The sequence below is a fragment of the Chenopodium album genome, chromosome 21 (genome assembly GCF_948465745.1).
Source record: "Chenopodium album chromosome 21, dcCheAlbu1.1, whole genome shotgun sequence".
Lineage (NCBI taxonomy): Eukaryota > Viridiplantae > Streptophyta > Magnoliopsida > Caryophyllales > Amaranthaceae > Chenopodium > Chenopodium album.
In genome coordinates, this window is record NC_137854.1 from 25045521 (window position 1) to 25071772 (window position 26252).

The 26252-nt window shown below is 37.4% G+C and overlaps 2 protein-coding genes across 2 annotated transcripts; one reads left to right on the forward strand and one right to left on the reverse strand.

Annotated features, from left to right (window-relative positions):
• Positions 1-4850: 4850 nt before the first annotated feature.
• LOC145602558 (uncharacterized) lies at positions 4851-5934 on the reverse strand. Its single transcript, XM_081658746.1, has 3 exons — positions 5909-5934; positions 5713-5829; positions 4851-5210 (listed from the first exon to the last, which is right to left on the reverse strand). The coding sequence occupies exons 1-3, from the start codon at positions 5909-5911 to the stop codon at positions 4851-4853; spliced, it is 480 nt and encodes a 159-aa protein (XP_081514872.1). The 5' UTR covers positions 5912-5934.
• A 10330-nt stretch (positions 5935-16264) lies between these two features.
• LOC145603046 (uncharacterized) lies at positions 16265-17909 on the forward strand. The gene is made up of 5 exons (XM_081659174.1): positions 16265-16820; positions 16934-17041; positions 17133-17217; positions 17549-17647; positions 17728-17909. Exons 1-5 carry the CDS (start codon positions 16579-16581, stop codon positions 17851-17853), a joined length of 660 nt encoding a protein of 219 aa, XP_081515300.1. The 5' UTR covers positions 16265-16578; the 3' UTR covers positions 17854-17909.
• The last annotated feature ends 8343 nt before the right edge of the window (positions 17910-26252 follow it).

The following is a 26252-nucleotide window of genomic DNA, read 5'->3' on the forward strand; positions in this document are numbered from 1 at the left end:
GTGACCTCAAGCCTACCACGGACATTTATGGCAACATATAATTGTCATAAATGGTTCCAAACGTCATTTTATGACCCTAAGATGTATCCCCTTGGGTCTCAAGACTTTTCGCCACCAGTTCCTGTAACCTCAAAAATCCTCAAAAAGCGTTGATTATAGCCTTCAATTTTTGAATTTTTTGACCTTTTTTTCGCCCGGAAATAAAAATTGCCGATATGTTTACCATGGTTTCTAATACCCTCCGGGAGTCCAATTGAGTGGGTGGAACCATCCAATATGCCTTTAAACAGTCAATTTAACCGTTCCAAACTTGCACCGATATCGTGACCTCAAGCCTACCACCACTACTACAAAAAAGGTCTAAGGAATCATTTATAAAGAACCACATAACTCACTTATCCGGTTTCTTAGATAAAGAAACCAAAAATATGAGAAGTGTGGTTTCTTAGATTAAATATAAGAAACCACTCACTAACTATGTATGGTTTCTTATCTATAATGACTATTCCTAACTAAAAGATGAAAATAAAAGATACCATGATTGTATGTAATACGGTTTCTTATGTTAACTTTTTATTTTAAAAAAAAATAAAGAAAACAAATTGCACATGCTCCCCACGTTTAATCTAGGCCACAACTTCTACCCCTTTATTTTCCATCTAAAATACTGCAAACTCCCAAAAAACAAAAAAAATAAAAAAAATCTTATTTTTACAGTAGTACTCGCACTCCATTGAAAACCCATTAGTGTTGCCGCCATTAACATCGCGCGCTTTCCCACCACCACGAATTCCGATCATCAGCCAATCTCAACCGGCGAGTGCTACTTATTCATCTTCATTTTCTAATTTGTTCAATTTCTGTGGGTTTTATTGGAGAATTTCTGTGTATTAACCCTAACAATCGTCCATCGAACTGCTCGGAAACACCACTTAGCCACCTTCACTGCGCTCTTCCACCCAGCCCGCATCTACTCGTCAAGTGTACGGAGTCAAATTGTGTTAGGTAATGTGTCGTCTTCTTTATTTATTTTTTTAGTTTTAATTATACAAATCAATTATGAATTTCATACAAAATTGAATTTCGTATATAATTGTGTTGTTAATTTTCTTGTAAAATTATATAATTATATATGATTAATGTTTGTATGTGTGCTAGATTATGAAGTTTAACTAGTATGCATCAATTACCTAAGTTGTCAAGTTATACTGAAGTTTTTCCTCTAATCAAGGTTTAGATAATAATCTTATAAATGATAATATACCCATTTAAAAAAATTCACTTAAAATAACACATTATTAAAGTAAATAAAATAAACAAGTTGTGAGTATAAGAAGAATGAAGCAGAAAAAAAATAGTTCGACTTTGTTTATTGATGTTGCTCTGCTTATAACTCATAAATGAGAAGATTGCAATTACTTTTATAAAAATAATTAAAAAAAATAATTTGTATATTGAAACTAATGGATTGATCCATGCACTTAGTTTTCTAGTGTAGTTAATAAGAGTGCCTTGTAAAGTGTTAATAAATGGCTATTCCTCTAAGTTACTTCTAATTGCTTGCATATTTTCAAATGTATTTATATGTATTGTTAATTTATTTTACTTTATCTTGATTACATTAATTCGTAGAAATGGATCGAAGTTGGATATCAAATTCAATACCGGGTGACCCACGTTATGAAGCTGGAATAAGGGATTTCATTAATTTTGTTGTTCAAAATGCTGGAAATCGTTCTAAGTTACCATGCCCTTGTTTCAAATGCCATAATTTTTTGTATAGATCAATAGATGATATTCTTGGTCATTTGTCTAAGAATTCTTTTGATAGAACATATACTCGTTGGACGTGGCATGGAGAGAGTTTGGAGGAAAATCCTACTAGTGATTTTAGAAATAATATTAATGAAGGGTTAAATTTTGATGAGGGTGATAGGTTAGGGGACATGATACGTGCAGCTCAAAATAAGTTTGATGACAATCTTTTCACATTTGAAGGGTTGTTAAAAGATTCTGAATTGCCCTTATACCCAGGTTGCAATAAGTACACAAAATTATCAGCTGTACTTAGATTATATAATTTGAAGGCTGGCCATGGATTAACTGATAAGAGTTTTACTGCAGTACTTGAATTAGTGAAAGACATGCTTCCGGATGAGAATGTCTTGCCAAGTGGTACCTATCAGGCTAAAAAAATATTGACTACGATGGGCTTGCCCTACGAGAAAATCCATGCTTGCCCTAATGATTGCATACTATATCGAAATGAGCATGAATCCTTAAAGAATTGCCCGGTATGTAATGCCTCACGATATAAGAAGAAAGAAGGCATCCCAGCCAAGATATTGTGGTAAATTCCTATAATTCCACAATTCAGACGTCTTTTTTCGAATGCAGAAGATGCTAAAAGATTAACATGGCATTGCAATGGTCGAAAGAAAGATGGGTTACTTAGACACCCAGCTGACTCCCCACAGTGGAAGTTTATAGATGGAAAATTTCCAGAATTTCGTAACGAAAATCGAAACTTACGCCTTGCATAATCTACCGATGGTATGAATCCTTTTGGCTCCCTTAGTAGCATGCATAGTACATGGCCAGTAATTTTGGTTACTTATAACCTACCTCCTTCATTAATTATGAAAAGGAAGTACATGATGCTTTCTTTGCTAATTTCTGGGCCAAAGCAACCGGGAAATGATATTGATGTCTACTTGGCTCCCCTCATTGATGATTTGAAGTTGTTATGGGATAAAGGTGTAGAAGTATTTGATGCATATCGAAATGAAATGTTTAACCTGAAAGCTATGTTGTTTTGCACCATACAAGATTATCCTGCATACGGTAATCTTTCAGGGTATACAATAAAGGGGGAAACACCTTGTCCCATATGTGAGGATAATTTGAAGGGAACATGGCTATCAGCATCTAAAAAGATGGTCTACCCAAAAAATCGAAAATGGTTACCTACTGATCATCCATACCGCAAAAAGAGAAAAGCTTTTGATGGTGAACAAGAATTGGAAAGAAGGCCGGTGGTATTAAGTGGCATGGAGGTATTTGAAAAGGTTAAAGACATTCAGATTACTTTTGGGAAGAAGCATAAATCTACACTTGTTAAGAAGGGATATAAGAAATGTTCAGAATTTTGGCGCTTGTCTTATTGGAAATTCTTATTTGTGAGGCATTGCTTAGATGTGATGCATATTGAGAAAAATGTTTGTGATAGCTTGATTGAAACTCTTTTGGATGTCCGTAAGAAGACCAAAGATGGTGTTAATGCAAGAAATGACTTGAAAGAAATGGGGATTAGAAGTGAACTTCATGTTGTCGACCGAAATTCTAAAACTTATCTTCCTCCCGCAGCTTATACACTTTCACGAAACGAGAAAAAATTGTTTTGTGAGTGTTTAGCTTCAGTGAAAGTGCCAGAGGGTTTTTCTTCTAATTTCAGCAACCTTGTTTCGATGGAGAATCTGAAACTTATAGGGCTGAAGTCTCATGATTGCCATGTTCTGATGCAATATTTGTTACCCATTGTTATTCGATCAATTTTACCAAAAAATGTTCGAAATGCCATTATTCGATTGTGTTCTTTCTTCAATGCCATGTATGAAAAAGTCATCAACCCTAAGGACTTAGATGATTGGAAAAATGAAATTGCAATCATTATTTGTCAATTAGAGATGTTCTTCCCCCCTTCGTTTTTTGATATTATGGTTCATTTGCCAATTCACTTAGTAAGAGAGATAAGGTATTGTGGGCCATCTTATTTGAGAGCGCAATGGGCATTTGAACGACAAATGAAAACATATAAGGGATATGTTAAGAACTTTCGTCGACCAGAAGCACTACTAAAAAAACGTGTTTTTGCGACCGCCACAACCGGTCGCAAATATAGGGAAAAACGGTCGCAAACAGAAATTGTGATCGTCAACGGTCGCAAGGCGCTGGTCGTTATTTTGATGGTCGTAAAAAAACAAATTTGCGACATTATGGCGGTCGCAATTATTTTTACGACCGTTTTTTGTATTTTCAACGACTGGTTAATTAGTTGTCGCAATTCTATATTATTGCGACAGGTTACGGACGGTCGCAAATTTCTGATATTTGCGACCGGTATGTGCCGGTCGCAATTTTTGGTATTTGCGACAGGTATGAGCCTGTCGCAATTTTTGGTATTTGCGACAGGCATGTGACGGTCGCAATTTTTGGTATTTGCGACAGGCATATGACGGTCGCAATTTTTGGTATTTGCGACAGGCATATGACGGTCGCAATTATAGGGAAGGTTAAGCTAAAACCTGTTATTATTACCATCAAAAATCATAATTTTAATACCATTTGATTTTACGTTGCCATCCTAACCTGAACCTATAACCTGTTTTTGTATTTCATAAATTTAAAAATAATTAAATTAAAACGCATAATTCATACTAATAAGTCCAACTTTGAACAATATTTACAATAACAATGCTCAAGTTAATAATAATAGTAATTAGTTAGTAATAGTTTTATAAGGTAAACTAAAAACTAAGTTAGGCCTATATGAATTAGTAATGGCCTATGTTCTTTCAAAAATAGATAAGGCCAATATGCACAATATAATACTAAGTTAAGGACTATGTTCCCCCCAAAAAAAAGCTAAGGCCTATATCCCAAAAAAAAGCTAAGGCCTATATCCCCCAAAAAAAGCTAAGGCCTATATGAACAATACTAAAATAAGACCTATATGAACAAATAAACTACGACACTGGAGCCTGTTGACCAACCCCACCACCACTCATGTCCGTGTCATCTTCCCTACGAAGCTGAAATGAAGGACCACCTTAATAGTTAGAGAACAAGTTCTACAACATCGTCTCCATCATTCGCTTACTCTCAATTGCCGCCTCCTCCCGCTCCTTCTTCAATGCTTCCTGCAACTGCGTAGCAAACTGTGCCTCCATCTGTGTTTGCATCTGCACTTTCACCTCCTCTATTCGCTCGGCAACCTCGGCTTGCACCCGTTCCTCCAACTGTGAAGCTATAGAAGGATTGTACGATTGCGAGCTTTTCTCAGAAGAGGGGCTGTAAAACAAACTAGCGCTTGCACCTAGGCCCTTCACTACACCCTTTTTCCTACCACCAACAACCTCCCAGTATAGCTGGTTAGGGTCCGGTTGTGACCCTTGAGTGGAAGACTCGTCAAGCTTCTTTTGGTAGGCATCCTGTAATCAAGACAAATCATATTCAACATATTAAACATGTTTATAGGTTCAAATTGCTTAATCATAGACATTAGCATGCATATACAAGGCTATAGGGTCATAACTAGGCTAAAATGGCTTAAATGGCCTTCTAACTTACCCATTTTCTTTGTTTTTGATATAAACTAAGATTTTATCAATCAAATATCTCATATAAAGCATATTAAACATGTTTATAGGTTCAAATTGTTTAATCATAGACATTTTCATGCATATACGAGGCTATAGGGTCATAACTAGGCTAAAATGGCTTAAATGGCCTTCTAACTTACCCATTTTCTTTGTTTTTGATATAAACTAAGATTTTATCAATCAAACATCTCATATAAAGCATATTAAACTTGTTTATAGGTTCAAATTGCTTAATCATAGACATTTTCATGCATATACAAGTAAAGGTGATTATGTTTTGCTTTCTTCCTAAAAAAATTATTTCATTAGTTTCCAAAGTTAGATGTGTTACCGAGATTTCTTGTGCCCTCTTGTTAGCCGCAACTTTTCCTTTTCCAGGAACTTCCTTGAAATGGGTCTTTAGGAAGACCTCAGGGGCACTTGGAAGCACTCCACCGGCTTTCTGAGCCTGCATAAATCAAATAACTCTTTTAATGCTTAATGTATGCAACTACTTAAATTTATCATTAAAAACCATTAAGTATTACCATTTTCTTTGCATGCTTTGATGCAGAGATAGAGCCTTGGAAGTGTGAGGCTCAATTGGATTAGACAGGGAGCCGCCCCTCCTGTTCTTCTTAGCTTTTTCTGACCTCTCCTGAAAATCTTTCTTGTTTCTTTTCTCCATCATTTGCTGAAACGTAGTCTGCCCCATCCATTTTGGAACTGACTTGTTTCTGGCAGAAGCATTGTATGCCATCTCTTTCAACCTCTTATGTGCCTTCTTTTCATACTCCTTCTTCACAAGGGTGTCAAGATCAGCATTCCAAAGGTATAGTTTCTGCAAATTTTTTTAAGAAACAACAAAAATATTATGAGTAATAATTTATTGTAATAAGTAACCAACACACACCAAAGTTAGATAAGTAAATTAAACTTGGGGGTTATATAATACCGTAAACTGGTTCCACCAATGGGTCTTAGTACCCTCGTCAGCCTCATCATAGTTAAGCCATGGTTTGCGCCAATGTGCTTGAAAAATCTCTGTGATGGAGGTGCTCACGGTGTTATCATCGAACCTTAGTACCAATAAGCAAACAAATGAAGTCATTACATACATAAAATACAAATCTAACCAACATTGATCAAATTCGAATGCAAATTAAGCTAACCATGATTAACTTACCATAACCCTGTAGGGTGCAAAGTCCTTCTCGCAACGGGGGTAGCTACCTCACCCATGGTAGAGTCATCGTCTTGCGTCTCAGGAACCTAAGTAGATGTCCCAGTACCATCTACACGTGACTCTGGGGTAACTTCTGGAGAAGTTTCTGTATTTGCATGGCTTGTCGATGGAAACAATTCTCTCGGGGTGACATGTCCCAAAATCCGACGACCACCACCAACCATGACAACCTATAGTAAAAAAACATTATGCACATCATTAAAGATCATATAATCATGTTATCGCGATCTATAAGGTAAAATCACACATAACCTTGGCTTTGCACAATATCAATAATACACAAGTATATTAAATTAAAACCTAGATGGTCTTTAAAATAAATTGAAATCCATTAAGATTAAATAATTAAAAAGTTAAAACAAAGCTACAATCAATCTCCTAAATCTCAGTTGAATCACCCTCCCCATCAGCACTAAGATCATCATCACTATCGTCATCCCAAAATCCATCATCCTCGTCCTCGTCCTCACTATCAGTAGATTCGAAACTGGACTCATCTGGAGGGGCATCGGGGAGGACTACATCATCAGTATCCGAATCTCCTAATCCATCTTCATCACCTTCGTAGTCTGGAATGTCATCCGGAGCACAAAGAGTAGGAATGTCAGCAGTGGTTTCTTGTAAAGTCTTCGGCAACTGGTGCATCAACAACTGACCTCGCCTTTGTCTTGAACACTGCCCACCATTGAACCTTATCTCTTTTCAGACTTGGATAAGGTGCGTAGTAGACTTGGTTAGCTTGGTAAGAAAGCACAAATGGGTCGTACTTGGGGTATTTTTTGGTATGATTGACTTCTACAAGCTTGTATTGGTCAATGTTCATACCCCTAGTAGAATCCATCCAATTGCACTTGAAGAGAATAGTCCTATAAGTACGAAGGGCACCAGTGAACTCCAACTCGATGATATCCTCTAAAATACCAAAATAATCTCCACCATCTTCATTGGATACACTCACTCCATAATTCATTGTTGATTTCTGTTTTCCATGGCCATAAGTTTGGAATTTGTATCCGTTCACATAGAATTGGTTCCAAGTACGCACTCGCTTAGATGGGCCCATTGCCAAAGCAAACAATATTTCATCATTTGGCTTGTCTTGAATCACCTGCTCATATGGCATAATTATGTTAAATTGATATGAGTCCTTAAGTTATAGCAAGAAAAAAAAAACGTGTTGATGTCAAATGCGTAACACACTCACTTTCAACCTAAACCACTCGAGGAATTCAGCTTCATGTTTAATCCACACATCTTCTTTGCGAATAGTGGGCTGCATTAGAACAATGTGGTCCTCAAACTCCCTTCCATTCCATATAACCAGAGAAAGAGTATTAATGATGGTGAATGACATTGGATACGTTGCACATTCAATGAAATCTTAGTGAGTGTGATAAATACAAATGTAATACCTCTCATATGGTTCCAGAATGCCGCTATTTCCCAAAACATACAAATGAGCACGTTGTAATTCTTTCTCATCCAAAAAGCGGCGCACTCCACCTGTAGAAGCATGTCCTTGATCAACCCTAAACAGTTCCGGAACACTATCATCCAAAGTGCTTTCAACTTCATCATGAACATTACGACCTAAGTCACGTGTTTTAGTATCCACTCCTTGTTGGAAGTAGTTAGAGCAAAAGTACCCTATCTCTTCCGTTAGATATGCATTATAGATTGAACCTTCAACACGAGCCTTATTGCCAATTTTACATTTCAAATGATTAAGGAACCTAAAATTTATAAAATTGATTAAGTTATATGTTATGCAAACTACTATAGGTGTATAAAAAAAAATGGAAACTATAAGTTTGTAGGAGTTAAAACCTTTCAAATGGATACATCCAACGATATTGGACAGGACCACATAACCTAGCTTCATAAGGCAGGTGAACTGGTAAGTGTTCCTTAGAGTTGAAGAACGCCGGTGGAAATATCTTCTCCAACTTACAAAGAATTTCTGCAATGTTGTGTTCCAATCTTTCCATATCACTCAATTTGATGGTGGAACAACAAAGGTCACGGAAGAAAAGACTAATCTCAGTAATAGCTTTCCAAACATGGACCGGGAGTAATTCCTTAAAAGCAACTAGCAACAACCTCTCCATGAAGACATGACAATCGTGGCTCTTTAAACCATGAAGCTTACATGATTGTAAATCTACACATCTACTCAAATTAGAAGCATAACCATCGGGAAATTTCAGGTTCTTTACCCACTCGCATAACACTTTCTTTTGAGCCTTGTCTAGTGAGAATGGGGCTTTCGGCAAAGTGTCTTTCCCTCTCGCATCCTTCGTCACATGTAGTTGTGGTCGTTTGCAATATTTGGCAATGTCATATCTAGATGCAACTGTGTCTGAAGTATGTTTTTTCACTTCCATCACTGTGTGAATTAGCTGGTCAAAGAAATTCTTTTCAATATGCATGACATCGAGGATGTGGCGGAGGAGAAGAGTCTTCCAGTACGGTAGCTCCCAAAGAATACTTTGTTTAAACCACCCTAGTTTCTTCTTTTTCAAGCTTGCGAGTGCTTCAGGTCCATCTGTTGCCTTAGCCAAGTGTTGAACTTGTTGCCATAGCTCGTCGCCGGACATTATGTGTGGCGGTGTCCCCTTTTCAACCTTATTCTTACAAAAAGCAACTTTGTTGTTTCGAAAAGGATGTTCGGGAGGAAGAAATTGGCGGTGACAATCAAACCATGACATTTTACCACCATGTTCAAGCCAAAAAGCTTTTGATTTGTCCAAGCAATATGGACAAGCTTTTTTACCGGCTGTTGCCCATCCAAAAAGCATACCATAGGCTGGGAAATCACTTATAGTCCACAAGATTGCTGCACGCAAATTGAAGTTTCTCCTTTGTGAAATGTCATAAGTTGTTGCACCAACGTCCCACAGTTGTTTCAATTCTTCAATTAACGGTTGCATATACACATCCAAGTTCCCCTTCGGATTTTTAGGTCCAGGAACGAGCAAAGAAAGGAACATAAATGGTTTTTTCATGCACATCGATGGAGGCAAGTTATAAGGGGTCAGAATGACGGGCCAACATGAGTATTGACCCCCAAACTTGCCATTAGGAGCAAACCCATCAGTACACATACCAAGTCTCACATTTCTAGGTTCAGATGCAAAATCGGGGAAGGATCTATCCAAGTGCTTCCAAGCTTCACTATCACTAGGATGCGCCATTGTGCCTTGGACTCTAGGATTTTTAGAATGCCAGGTCATTTCCTCCGCAACGTTCTTTGTTGCAAACAACCGTTGTAGCCTTGGAGTGATGGGAAAATAGATGAGTTCTTTTATGGGAACCAATGACCCCTTTGAAGTCCTCTTGTATCTGCCTCTATCGCACACTCTACACTTATCCAACTCAGCATCAGCTTTCCAAAATAACATACAACCCTTTGGGCATGCGTGAATCTTCTCATGCGGAAGCTCAAGTCCGTTAAGAATCTTCTTTGTATCGTAGAATGTTTTTCCCATCTTATTATTGTCGGGAATCGCTTCATTTAGTAATGATGCAAACCCATCAACACACCTATGGGGCAAATTGTATTCCGATTTCAAAGATACAATTCGAGATGCCATTTCTAGCACAGACATGGAGCTACCTTCGTACAGTGGTTGCTCGGCAGCCATTAAAAGCTCTTGAAATGCTTTTGCTTGAGCATTTGGCTCTTCATCGGAACCACTAGTACTATCGTCACCCGATGGTTCATGATTACTCCCAAGAGCATCGAGAACCATCTCACGGTACGTATTTGGTTGCTCTACACTTGATGTAGGAAACCCTTCACCATGAGAAACCCAGTCATAGTAATCAGGTATAAACCCCTTTTTGAACAAATGGAGTTTTACTGTGTTTGCATCATGAAGACGTCTATTCTTACATAACAGACAAGGGCATCTTACTTCATCTACGCCCGGGCTCTCAAGATGAGCTTCACAGAACCGTATGAATTGTTCAACACCATCCACAAACTCTTGCCTAAGTTTACGGGTATTACGGCCATCGTATCTATCATACATCCACCAACGCTCTTTCCTTTTCATGGTTACAAAATCTACAACACTATGAAAAACAAATCACATTAATCATACACACTGAACTTGTATTCATTACAATAATGGCATAAGATACAATTAGAATCGAAATGATATCCAAAGGTCCTTATCATGACTTGAACGGGAAAGTTGATGTTATAAATATTATTCTTTATTAAAAGATTTAACCATATATTTGTCGATTTCACAAGCTTTCAACTTTTTACTCATCAAAATTATCACAAACCCCTCATATAAACACATATATTTTTAAAATAATTAATAATAATAAAAAAAAAAGCCATGGAAATTAATAATACATTTGTCCCCACTTCACATTTCTCCATTTTAATCAAGGATTATCATCATGTAAATAATTTCGATAAGCTAAAACAATTCTATAAGAATCCTTTTTTTTAAACGGAAACAGAAATTAGCTAACACATGAGTTCATACAAACAAAATGTCTATTCCAATCAAAATACATCCAAATATACTTAATTTTTTTACCCACTACATACATTTATATGTGAAAATGCAGGAAACTAATTTAAATGGCCAAGGTACTTTAGAGTTTTACAAGTGAAAATGTACAAAACCATCCACCAATTTTAAATGGAGAAAACTAATTTAAATGCTGAAAACTAATTGAAATGGCCAATGTAATTTTACATGTGAAAATACACAAAACCATCCACTAAATTCAGAGTTTTGGCATAAATTAACTAAATTTCAAAAAAAAGAAAAAAAAAAAAAAAAATCAGCCACTTACCTGAGTATAATGGACGGAAAACGGAGGAGGGTAGGATAAAAGAGGAAACCGGCGACGATAGGCCTGCGAAGGAGTTGATTTGTGACCCAAATTTAGGGTTTTTGCCCAAATCAACTAAATTAAAAAAAAAAAACCAAATTGCATGAATTACCTGGAGTACGGTGGACAGCTAACGGAGGAGGCTAAGACAGAAGAGGACACCGGCGACGGTAGGCCTGCGAAGGAGAAATTTTTTACCCAAATTTTAGGGTTTTCCCTCATTTAAACTGAAATTCAAAAAAAAAAAATTAACATCCACTTACCTGAGTACCGCCGTCGGAAAACAAAGGGGAGGGAAGAGCAGGAGGGGAATCCGGCGACGGTGGGCCTGCGTGGTGTTGATTTGCGACCCTAAGTTACGGTTTTCGCACAAAATAACGACCCTAATAAAATTAAAAGAAAAAAAACAAAATTAAAATGACATACCTGTGTAGCGTCGACGGCCGGAGTCAAGTCACCGGTGGGAACACCTTCGGAGCAGCGACGACGGCTTCAGTTCGGTTTTCGAACTAATTAACTAAACTAATAAAATCAAAAACAAAAAAAAATAGAACGGCATACCTGTGTGTAGCGTCGGTGGCCGGAGTAAGGTGGTCAGTGAGAACAACGGCGGAGCTGCGACCGTTCTCCCTCTTCCCCCTTCTTCTCTGCTTCAAACTTCCCCTTAGAAAATAAGAAAGCCCGACTTTCTTTTAGTTAAGGATTCAGCGAAACAAAAAAAAAATTTAATGTTACGACCGTCTCTACGACTGTTTAGAACGGTCGTAATTATTTTGAAAAAAAAAATTAATTCTAATAATTTTAACGACCGTTACAACGGTCGCAATTTATTAAAAAACGGTCGCAATTAATTAAATTTATGACAGTCTAATAAACGGTTGCAAATAATATTTATTGCGACCGTTTTTTGGCCAGTCGCAAGAAAACAGTCGTAATATCCTCGAATTTTAGTAGTGAAGCTTGTATTGCTGAAAGACTATTTTATGAAGATGCTGTTGAACATTGTAGTCAATACCTTGAAAATGCCAAGGTAATCGGGCTTCCTCTCTCTCGACATAGCGGAAGAATGGAAGGAAAAGGGATCATAGGTCGCAAAGAAATTGATTTGACTTATGAAGATTGGAATAAAGCTCACACATACATTTTGTTTAATGAGGAGGAAGTTGCACCATATATTGAGAAACACTTAGCTTACCTAGCTGCAAAGAATCGTAAGGCTAATAAAAAATCTTTACATAGTGAGCATAATAGATCTTTTAGTACTTGGTTGAAAGATCAAGTAATTATAGATCTTCAGAACTCAACACATTCTGTTTCTGATCGGGTTAGGACTTTAGGTCGAGGACCCAACTTTAGAGCATCCTTTTACTCTGGATACGTTTATAATGGTTGTACATTTTACACTAAAGACCAGGATGATATTAGTACTATGCAGAATAGTGGAGTAGCTGTTGAATCTGTAGCTATGCATTTTGCTAGTGCTAAAGATAATTGTCCAGCTTATGGTAAAATGTGGTATTATGGAGTCATTCACCAGATTATTGAGTTGCATTACACAGATTTCACAATACCAATTCTTGGGTGCAAATGGGTCGATAACAATAATGGAGTTGAATATGAAGATATAGGGTTTACTTTTGTTAATTTTGACAAACTTGGTCACGAAGACGATCCTTATATATTATTTAGTCAAGCGAGACAAGTGTTTTACATAGCAGATGCAATTGATAAGAAAAAGGCAGCAGTTATAAAGCCGAGGCCTCGACATGATATTGATGAAAGTGATGATTTCGATGATAATGATATGGAGTTGCAGGAATTCCCTGTTGCCAAGGTGGTACAAGTTGATGATGTCAGTGATGACTTTTGTGAGAATTCTTCAGCTTATGTACGCGAAGATCATGACGAAGGCATAGAAGTTGATGGAAATTATAAGGAGGGTACTTCTAGAAAGCGTCGTCGAAATAATTGACAGTAAATCACATACTTTTTGTAAGCAAATTACATACCTTTTTTTTTGTTAGCTAATAGTTTGTATGAAGGGATCAAATGTGTTGTGAATGACCTATGATATTTCCTTTAATAGAATTATGCTGTCCTATAAATTTTTGCTTAATTATCTACCGATTTTTAAGAATTTCTTTCTTTTATTCTCATGTCGCTTTAAAAGTAACAACACTTGAAAAGTCTTATATATTATTTTACATCTTTACAGGATCATGACTAAAAGAGTACATGCTATATGTGAAGAGATTAATGAACATGAAGACGATTCTGATGCAGAACGAGATAGGCGTGAGGATGAGAGGGGGCGCACTGTACTTGCTGCTGTAGGAAAGGCCATTCAAAAGGGAACCAAAATTCCTTTAGAGTGGGATCCAATTACCAAAATACCGTGCGGGGATCATAAAGATACCTTTTCCACATATGTTGGTGTAATTGCTCGGGAGCGAATATGTATCAGCTATAAAAGTTGGAAAGAAGTTCCTAAAGAAACCCAAGATGGAGTCTTTGACTTAATAAAGGTAAATATCTATATACGTACCTAATTATTTCTTTTATTAAAAACTTAGTTAAAATTTGTGTCCAACAATAATGATAAATTTGTAAATGATGCAGAAAGGTTTTATAGTTTTAGAAGAGCGTAAAGCATGGATCATGAGGCAAGCAGATAATAGATGGAGAGCATTCAAGACAAGACTAAGAAAAAAATGGATGTACCATAAACAATCTGGAAGGTTAAGGAGTGGGGCACCTAGTTGGAAATATCCTTGGATAACACAAACAATTTGGGACAGATTTGTTACATGGAGTACTTCTGATGACTTCAAGGTATTTCTTTGTTGCCTTTTTTTTATTATTTTTATACAATCTATTTACATACAAGCAAAAGTTGTGAGCATATGCCTTTTTATTATTATTATTTTTATACAATCTATTTACATACAAGAAAAAGATGTGTGCATATGCCTTTTTTTTTTTATACAACCTATTTACATACAAGAAAAAGATGTGTGCATATGCCTTTTTTTATTATTATTTTTATACAATCTATTTACATACAAGAAAAAGATGTGTGCATATTTTAACCATGAGCAATTATCATCCAAAGGTTCTGAGTGAAAATGGTCGAAAACAGTCAAAGCATAAGACATCAAGCTATCGAGGTGGCCGACTTGGGTATCAATATTACAGAGACGAGATAGTAAGTTTCAATATACACTTTTATTTTTTTTCAATTGGTAAAGGTTGCGTGAGACTTAGTTAGGCAAAATAATTTTTGAATGTCATAACATTATTTATTTTACTATTAGGCTAAAGAATTTTTGAGAAAAGGGATCCATGTCGATGAGGTGCCTCGACATGAAACCTGGTTGAGAGCTCACGCACATGTGAAAGATGGAATATACACTTTTAGTAATCCAATAGATGAAGTTACAGCAAATGCAATTGTAAGTGTTGTGTTCATTACTTGATAATTAGTTGGCTCTAAACTAGTCAATTCATAACTGGTTGGCTTTGTTGATGTCAGAATGAATTGAAAGGTCAGGCTGAAAGAGGTGAAGTGGTTTTTCACAGTCGTCGTGATGATATTTTGGCAAGAGCACTAAAAAATCCGGAGCGTGGTGGACATGTCAGAGGTGTTGGGTTTGGAATCACAAACAAGCAATACTTTGGGTACAGCAAACCTACACCACCTAGCCATATGCATGCACAACTCACATCTATGCAGTCGCATATAGCGATGATTTAAAACCAACAAAATGTCTTTATGTCTTGTATGATGTCAATCCTAAACCCCGAGCAATTGAAGCAAATGAATCAATTTCAAACTACTATAGGTGGAGGTGGGTTTCTTGGCATTCCTAATGGACAGCATGGACAATTCAATGATCACGTGAATGGTAACTTCGGTGGTATCAACTACCACTCACAGATAATGAGAGTTGGTAGTCAGAGTACTACCCAAGGTACTAGTTTGGCTATGGCTAATTTGGAGCATACAAATGGTTTCTTTACCCAATTACTATCAGGTGATATTAATGGTCAGGTTAGACAAGTTATTTCAAGTCCTGAATTACCTTCATTTGAACATGAAGAGCAAGAAAAGGAGCCTGAACAAGCTGACCCTTATCATGTGTCTTGGCCCACTAAAGACAATGTCCCCTACAATGAACAACTAGATCAATCTCCACAACACAAGAACTCTGCTATTTCTTGGTCTGAAATAGACAATAATTTGCATATTAGTGACCTTCCTGAGGTATTATTGTTACTATTATTTCCACTTCTTTTCGTCAAGTTGCAATTACATAAATCTTTTTTTGTAAATGAATATAACTTTTATATGCCCGCTTTTTTATTCTTTGACTAAGTGTATGCCTTATTGCCTAAATGACAAGGGTATGCATGATTGTTGCTTGGCCATTGAAGATAACAAAGAAATCAAGATTGTGGCCACTGGACAAGTGTATATACCAGGGAAAAACCTAGCAGTCAAGAATCATTTTTTTTATGTGTCTACTGAAAATCGGCGAGTCTCCATAATTAATGACATTGAACCGACTGCACTACTTCCATGTCCTATTCAAGATTTCCTTTACATTTATGAAGCAAAGGAAACATTTGTTCCATGGCCGGCTCACTTGATTTTTCCAAAAAAAAAAGGTATGAATATTTATGTGACTAATTATTTTAATTTGTCTTAATATCATTATATTTAACGTCATTACATGTATTGTGTATATAAATAGCTAGAACAAGAAAAAGAGGATACCTCTATCTTGCAATCATCCGAAAAAGAGTATATCATTGATGATGCGGATCGAGCAAAGGTGAACTCAGGTTTGTTAGAAGTGTTTATGGGTAAAGCTATGGAATTGAGAAAGAAAGATGAAAATATCATAGTAACAATTCCAAATAGTGTGTTCAATAATGAGATGGATGTTAGACTTGATTTTTCTAAAATGCTTGATTGGTGCTTCCAAAAAGAAGTTGGAGCATCTCACATGTTGATCTTCATGAAGTAAGTGTATATAATTTTCAAATGTTTTTTTTTTCTTTCTATTTTTTATGTCTTAAGTAAATTACCTTTATTATTCAAGAAAAAAAATGATGACTTTTATTACTGTCATGTATAAAATAATTTTTTATATACTTATGTGTAGGTACTTAAGTGAAGTCTGTCAAAAGGAGAGTGTGGCAGGGATGTATGGATTTTGCGATGTTAATTTTGTTTCTCCGTTATCCCTAACAGTAGAAGAGGAGGTTCGCTCTGACTACTTGTGTAACATTTTTGGGTGCAATGGAGGCAAGAATATCAATCAACTATTTTTTGCACCGTTTTATGAAAAGTAGGTGATTTATACCTATGTTTTTATCATTCAAGAGAAAGTTTTTTAAATTAATTGCTAATATTTCCTACTGCTGTTTGTATGGAATCATATGAAAATGAATGAATATGCAGTTTTCATTGGACTTTAGCTGCGATAAGTCCGTGGAAAGGTACAGTGTTTTGGCTTGATTCAGCAGGACAAGATGACATTAGTGAATTTGCACAAAAGACCATAGCAGCGTATGTACATTTTATTATCTATTTTAGTTGTATTTTTATTTTATAACATTATCATTCTACACATGACTAATATATATTTATGATTTAATAGGGGACTTACAAAATTTAGCGTAATTCATCGGAAGGATATCAAGAAACTAAAGATGAATCCTGGAATTGCTTGGATTACCCCACAGGTATGTAATTAACCACTTGTTGCTAATTGTGAATACCTTAAACTATGTGTTCAAAAGTGAATCTTAATTAATCACTAGAGAGACGCGGATATAAGTTAGAACCTAGATTTTTATCTTCTTGTTGTAGTGATACATTACATATCCTATCTAAACTATATTAGCTTTTTTAATTTGCCTAGCACTCAAACTATGAGTAAAATGAAACGTAGTACACAACCAAACAATGAAAAATGTGTAAACTTAGGACCTTGTTGTATGATTACAATCGTTTACGTAACAATGAACAATTACATTTAACTTATTTGTATATTTATTTTTTTCTGTATTGTAGTGTCCTCGTCAACCTATAGGATCCAAAGTATGTGGATATTATGTATGTCGTTACATGCTAGAGACTATTGAAAGTAGAGGACAAGTAGTTCCACCGAAGGTAAATCCTTTCATACATTTAAAGCAACACTCTTAATTTACGTTTTGCAGATATCAATTCTAATCCTTGTTTTTTTGTAGTATTTTCCTCGAGTTCCTACCAATTATTCTGAAGAAATGATTGATGAGATACGAGACACTTGGGTTACTTATGTTTTGAAGCAAAAACAAGTCAACAATTACAAGTCTGGAGAAAATGGATCTTGATCACTGTTATCTTTGTTTTTAATTTGTGATTGAGAAAACATGATTATTTTGTTGCTTGATATAATAGTTAGTACATACAATGCGTTTTTTAGTGGATAGTTTTGGTGGTTTGAATTTTTGAAGTTAGGTACTTATTAGATAAATGTTGTTAGTTTGGATGAATTGTAAAGCCACTGCATTTTTTTATATTAATTGATTATATAATGCTTATTATTATGCCTACAGTACACTTTTGATGTATATACATTTTTTAGAAAATAAAGCATGCGCGGCAGGTTCATTTTATACTGAAAATATTTAATATTATATATATATATATATATATATATATAATATTATTTGAAAAAATATTAATTAAAAAAAAGAACAAAGAAACCAAACATCTAACATTAAAGGTTTCCAACAACGACCTGAATCACCAGATAGTAAGAAATAAGAAACCAAATTAGTGAGAAATATGGTATCTTATCTCTTAATGTTAGACACCATAAATCTCAAAAAAATGGTTTCTTATCATTTAATATTCACGAATCAAGAGCTCATTTAAGAAACCATATCTCTTAAAAGTATGGTTTCTTACCTCAATCTAACTAACCACACAAAAATTATGGTTTCTTATGCTAAGAGACCACTGAGATATAAACCATACATTTATGGGTCTCTTAGGCATATTTAGAATGGTTTCTTTGCCCAATTGAGTGGGTGGAACCATCCATTATGCCTTTAAACAAACAATTTACCATTCCGAACTTGCACCGATATCGTGACCTCAAGCCTAACACGGAGATTTATGGCAACATATAAGGGTCATATATGGTTCCAAACATCATTATATGACCCAAAGATGTATCCCCTAGGGTCTCAAGACTTTTCGCCACCAGGCCCCGTAACCTCTAAATTCCTCAAAAAGCGTGGATTATAGCCTTCAATTTTGGAATTTTTTGACCTTTTTTCGCCCGAAAATAAAAATTGCCGAGATGTTTACCATGGTTCCTAATACCCTTCGAGAGTCCAATTGAGTGGGTGGAACCATCCAATATGCCTTTAAACAGTCAATTTACCCGTTCCAAACTGGCACCGATATCGTGACCTCAGGCCTACCACGGACATTCATGGCAACAAATAAGAGTCATATATGGTTCCAAACGTCATTATATGACCCTAATATGTATCCCCTAGGGTCTCAAGACTTTCCGCAACAAGGCCCCGTAACCTCAAAATTCCTCAAAAAGCGTGGATAGCCTTCAAATTTGGAATTTTTTGACCTTTTTTCGCCCAGAAATAAAAATTGCCGAGATGTTTACCATGGTTCCTTATACCCTTTGGGAGTCCAATTGAGTGGGTGGAACCATTCAATATGCGTTTAAACAGTCAATTTACCCGTTCCAAACTTGCACCGATATCGTGACCTCAACCCTACCACGGACATTTAAGGCAACATATAATTGCCATATATGGTTCCAAACGTCATTATATGACCCTAAGATGTATCCCCTAGGGTCTCAAGCCTTTCGCCACCGGGCCCCGTAACCCCAAAAATCCTCAAAAAGCGTGGATTATAGCCTTCAATTTTGGCATTTTTTGACCTTTTTTCGCCAGGAAATAAAAATTGACGAGATGTTTACCATGGTTCCTAATGCCCTCCGGGAGTCCAATTGAGTGTGTGGAACCATCCAATATGCCTTTAAACAGTCAATTTACCCGTTCCAAACTTGCATCGATATCGTGACCTCAAGCCTACCACGGACATTTTTGGCAACAAATAAGGGTCATATATAGTTCCAAACTTCATTATATGTCCCTAAGATGTATCCCCTAGGGTATCAAGACTTTTCGCCACCGGGCCAAGTAACCTCAATATTCCTCAAAAAGCGTGGATTATAGCCTTCAATTTTGGAACTTTTTGACTTTTTTCGCCTGGAAATTAAAATTGCCGAGATGTTTACCATGATTCCTTATACCCTCCGGGAGTCCAATTGAGTGGGTGGAACCATCCAATATGCTTTTAAACAGTCAATTTACCCGTTCTAAACTTACACCGATATCTTGACCTCAAGCCTACCACGGACATTTTTGGCAACATATAAGGGTCATATATGGTCCCAAACGTCATTATATGACCCTAAGATATATCCCGTAGGGTCTCAAGACTTTGCACCGCCGGGTCCCGTAACCCCAAAATTCCTCAAAAAGCGTGGATTATAGCCTTCAATTTTGGAATTTTTTTTCCATTTTTCGCCCGGAAATAAAAATTTCCGAGATGTTTACTATGGTTCCGAATACCCTCAGGGAGGCCAATTGAGTGGGTGGAACCATTCAATATGCCTTTAAACGGTCAATTTACCCGTTCCAAACTTGCATCGATATCGTGACCTCAAGCCGACCACGGACATTTATGGCAACATATAAGGGTCATATATGGTTCCAAACGTCATTATATGACCCTAAGATGTATTCCGTAGGGTCTCAAGACTTTTCGCCACCGGGCCCCGTAACCTCAAAATTCCTCAAAAACCGTGGATTATAGCCTTCAATTTTGGAGTTTTTTTTTATCTTTTTTCGCCCGAAAATTAAAATTGCCCGGATGTTTACCATGGTTCCTAATACCCTCCGGGAGTCCAATTGAGTGGGTGGAACCATCCAAAATGCCTTTAAACAGTCAATTTACCCGTTCCAAACTTGCAACGATATCGTGACCTCAGGCCTACCACAGACATTTATGGCAACATATAAGGGTCATATATGGTTCCAAAAGTCATTATATGACCCTTATATGTATCCCTAAGGGTCTCAAGACTTTTCGCCACAGGGCCCTGTAACCTAAAAATTCCTCAAAAAGCGTGGATTATAGCCGTCAATTTTGGAATTTTTGACCATTTTTCGCCCGGAAATTAAAATTGCCGAGATGTATACCATGGTTCCTAATACCCTCCGGGAGTCCAATTGAGTGGGTGGAACCATCCAATACGCCTTTAAACAGTAAATTTACCCGTTCCAAACTTGCACCGATTTCGTGACCTCAAGCCTACCATGGACATTTATGGCAACATATAAGGGTCATATATGGTTCCAAACGTCATTATATGACCCTAAGATGTATCCCCTAGGGTCTCAAGACTTTTCGCCACCGGGCCCCGTAACCTCAAAATTCCTCAAAAAGCGTGGATTAGCCTACAATTTTGGAATTGTTTGACCTTTTTTCGCCCGGAAATAAACATTGCCGAGATGTTTACCATGGTTCCTAATATCCTCCGGGAGTCCAATTGAGTGGGTGGAACCATCCAATATGCCTTTAAACAGTAAATTTACCCGTTCCAAACTTGCACCGATATCGTGACCTCTAGCCTACCACGGACATTTATGGAAACATATAAGGGTCATATATGGTTCCAAACGTCATTATATGACCCTAATTTGTATCCCCTAGGGTCTTAAGACTTTTCGCCACCGGGCCCCGTAACCTCAAAATTCCTCAAAAAGTGTGTATTATACCCTTCATTTTTGGAATTTTTTTCACCATTTTTCGCCCGAAAATTAAAATTGCCGAGATGTATACCATGGTTCCTAATACTCTCCGGGAGTCCAATTGAGTCGGTGGAACTATCCAAAATGCCTTTAAACAGTCAATTTACCCGATCCAAACTTGCATAGATATCGTTACCTCAAGCCTACCACGGACATTTATGGCAACATATAAGGGTCATATATGGTTCCAAACGTCATTATATGACCCTAATATGTATCCCCTAGGGTCTTAAGAATTTTCGCCACCGGGCCCCGTAACCTCAAAATTCCTCAAAAAGCGTGGATTATACCCTTCAATTGTAGAATTTTTTTGACCATTTTTCGCCCGGAAATTAAAATTGCCGAGATGTTTACCATGGTTCCTAATACCCTCCGGGAGTCCAATTGAGTGGGTGGAACCATCCAATATGCCTTTAAATAGTAAATTTACCCGTTCCAAACTTGCACCGATATCGTGACCTCAGGCCTACCACGGACAATTATGGCAACATATAAGGGTCATATATGGCTCCAGACGGCATTATATGACCCTAAGATGTATCCCCTAGGGTCTCAAGACTTTTCGCCACAGGGCCCCGTAACCTCAAAATTTCTCAAAAAGCGTGGATTATAGCCTTCAATTTTTTAATATTTTGACCTTTTTCGCCCGGAAATAAAAATTGCCGTGATGTTTACCATGGTTCCTAATACCCTCCGGGAGTCCAATTGAGTGGGTGGATCCATCCAATATGCCTTTAAATAGTCAATTTACCCGTTCCAAACTTGCACCGATATCGTGACCTCAAGCCTACAACGGACATTTAAGGAAACATATCAAGGACATTTATGGTTCCAAACGTCATTATATGACCCTAAGATGTATCCCCTAAGGTATCAAGACTTTTCGCCACCGGGCCCCGTAACCTCAAAATTCCTCAAAAAGCGTGGATAATAGCCTTCAGTTTTGGAATTTTTTGACCTTTTTTCGCAAGGAAATAAAAATTGCCGAGATGTTTACCATAGTTCCTAATACCCTCAGGGGGTCCAATCGGGTGGGTGGAACCATCCAATAGGCCTTTAAACAGTCAATTTACCTGTTCTAAACTTGCACCGATATCGTGACCTCAAGCCTACCACGGACATTTGTGGCAACATAAGGGTCATATATGGTTCTAAACGTCATTATATGACCCTAAGATGTATCCCCTAGGGTCTCAAGACTTTTCGCCACCGGGCCCAGTAACCTCAAAATTCCTCCAAATGCGTGGATAGCCTTCAATTTTGGAATTATTCGCCCGGAAATAAAAATTTCCGAGATGTTTACCATGGTTCCTAATATCTTCCGGGAGTCCAATTGAGTCGGTGGAACCATCCAATATGCCTTTATACAGTCAATTTACCAGTTCCAAACTTGCACCGATATCGTGACCTCAAGCCTACCACGGACATTTATGGCAACATATAAGGGTCATATATGGTTCCAAACGTCATTATATGACCCTAAGATGTATCCCCTAGGGTCTCAAGACTTTTCACAACCGGGCCCCGTAACCTCAAAATTGCTCAAAAAACGTGGATTATAGCCTTCAATTTTGACCTTTTTTCGCCCGGAAATAAAAATTGCCGAGATGTTTAACATGCTTCCTTATATCCTCCGGGAGTCCAAGTGAGTGGGTGGAACCATCCAATATGCCTTTAATCATTAAATTTACCCGTTCCAAACTTGAACCGATATCGTGACCTCAAGCCTACCACAGACATTTATGGCAAAAAATAAGAGTCATATATGGTTCAAAACATCATTATATGACCCTAATATGTATCCCCTAGGGTCTCAAAACTTTTCGTCACCGGGCTCCGTAACCTCGAAATTCCTCAAAAAGCGTGGATTATAGCCTTCAATTTTGGAATTTTTTGACCTTTTTTCGCCCGGAAATAAAAATTGCCGAGATGTTTACCATGGTTCCTAATATCCTTTAGGAGTCCAATTGAGTGGGTGGAACCATTCAATACGCCTTTAAACAGTAAATTTACCCGTTCCAAACTTGCACCGATTTAGTGACCTCAAGCCTACCATGGACATTTATGGCAACATATAAGGGTCATATATGGTTCCAAATGTCATTATATGACCCTTAGATATATCTACAAGGGTCTAAAGACTTTCGCCACCGGGCCCCGTAACCTCAAAATTCCTCAAAAAGCGTGGATTATAGCCTTCAATTTTGGAATTTTTTGACCATTTTTCGCCCGGAAATAAAAATTGCCGAGATGTATACCATGGTTCCTAATACTTTCCGGGAGTTCAATTGAGTCGGTGGAACCATCCAATATGCCTTTAAACAGTCAATTTACCCGATCCAAACTTGCATAGAAATCGTTACCTCAGGCCTACCACGGACATTTATGGCAACATATAAGGGTCATATATGGTTCCAAACGTCATTATATGACCCTAATATGTATCCCCTAGGGTCTTAAGAATTTTCGCCACCGGGCCCCGTAACCTCAAAATTCCTCAAAAAGCGTGGATTATACCCTTCAATTGTGGAATTTTTTTGACCATTTTTCGCCCGAAAATTAAAATTGCCGAGATGTTTACCATGGTTCCTAATACCCTCCGGGAGTCCAATTGAGTGGGTGGAACCATCCAATATGCCTATAAACAGTCAATTTACCCGTTCCATACTTGCACCGATATCGTGACCTCAAGCCTACCACTGACATTTATGGCAACATATAATGGTCATATTTTGTTCCAAACGTCATTATATGACCTTAAGATGTATCCCCTAGGGTCTCAAGACTTTTCGCCACCGGGCCCTGTAACCTCAAAAAGCGTGGATTATAGCCTTCAATTTTAGAATTTTTTGACTTTTTTTCGCCCGAAAATAAAAATTGCCAAGATGTTTACCATGGTTCCTAATACCCTTCGGGAGACAAATTAAGTGGGTGGAACCATCCAATATGCCTTTAAACACTCAATTTACCCGTTCCAAACTTGCACCGATATCGTGACCTCAAGCCTACCGCGGACATTTATGGCAACATAAAAGGGTCATATATGGTTCCAATCGTCATTATATGACCCTAAGATGTATCTCCTAGGGTCTCAAGACTTTTCGCCACCGGGCCCCGTAACCTCAAAATTCCTCAAAAAGCGTGGATTATAGCCTTCAATTTTGGAATTTTTCGACCTTTTTTCGCCCGAAAATAAAAATTGCCGAGATGCTTACCATGGTTCTTAACACTAGTAGAATAAACAAAATGGCAAGCGGTTCAAACCCCTTAATGGCAAGCGGTTTTAAACCGCTCGCTGTTGGGGGCTTGCCATTGTCCATTTAATTTAAATGGCAAGCGGTTCAGAACCGCTTGCCATTTAAAGAGAAAGGGCAGCGGTTTTGGCGCCAAACCGCTGCCCATTAAGGCTATAAAAAAATAATTTTTTTATTTCACTAAAATTGATAAACAAACCAACAATATATATATAAAAACAAAAATATTTTTATTAATTAATTGATCTAAGTAGTACATTTTCAACAAAAAAAAATTTTAAAAATTATACAAGTAATTACATTAATACAAGTTGTCTAAAAAAAATTTATACGAGACAGCAGTTGATCTCCACCACCAGCACCGCCGTTCACGTACACCACCACAACCGTTCACGCGCACCACCACCACCCTCACCGTTCACGCGCACCGCTCACCAGCACCAGACCACGCACCAGCACCACCACTATCCACCAGATCCCATCCCTTTTCGCCCACCACGAGCCCCACCAACACCAAATCGACCTAAACAAACCAATTCAACCACACATCACCATTAAATTAAAAAAAAAAACTTAAATAAACAAAAAAAATTAAAAAAAAGGGAACATACCATGAATTCCACCAAAGCCTCAAACTTGGCTTGAAATTTGGGTTTTAAGGGTCAAATTCGACCATGAAAACTCTAGATTTAGAGTTTTTATGGTCGAATTTGACCTAAAAAACTCGAAAACTACACCAAATTAAAATCGAAACCCACACAACAAATTTAAACCCACAAAATCGAAATCGAAATACACAAATCGGAACCCACAATTCGAAATTTTCTCCAAATTTTACTCAAAATTTGCTTGAATTTTATAGGGGCTTTGGTTCAAATTTTTTAAGGGCTTTGGTTTGAATTTTTTGGGGGCTTTGGTTCAAATTTTTGGAGGGTTTTGGTTCGAAATTGTACTCGATTTTTGCTCGGTTTCGAAATTCTGGGGTTAAACCCAGCCTGACATCGACGAGCTTTGTTCGAATTTCTCCATCGACGAACTTAACAAATCTGTCGAAATCTGGGTTCGAAATTCGTGAGAAAGAAGTTGTTCGGTGGTTGTTGTAGAGAAAGTGAAGGAGATGGAGAGAGTAGAGGAGAGTAGAGGAAAGTGGAGGCGTGAAAATTACATTTAAAATGGAGGGTAAAGGAGAGAGAATGGAGAGAGTAGTGGGTGTGAATGGAGGGGATGAAATGAGGGGAGAGGAGAGAGAAGAAAAAACATCCTGAGAAATGAGGAGAGAGAAATGGGTGTGAGAAATAAGAGAGGAGAGAAAAGAAGAGGGGGCGTGCGTGAGAAATAAGGAGTGTACCGCATTTTTAGGTTTTTAAGCAAATGGAAAGCGGTTCAATATCCAAACCGCTTGCCATTTATATTTTGGCAAGCGGTTTGGACATTGAACCGCTTGCCATTTACATTTTGGCAAGCGGTTCACCAAAAAACCGCTTGCCATATGCTTGTTTCTGTTTTTTTTTATTGGTGTTATTGGAAGCGGAATTTAATAACCGCTTGCCATTTGGTGCTTCCCATTTAGTTTTTTCTACTAGTGTAATACCCTCCGGGAGTCCAATTGAGTGGGTGGAA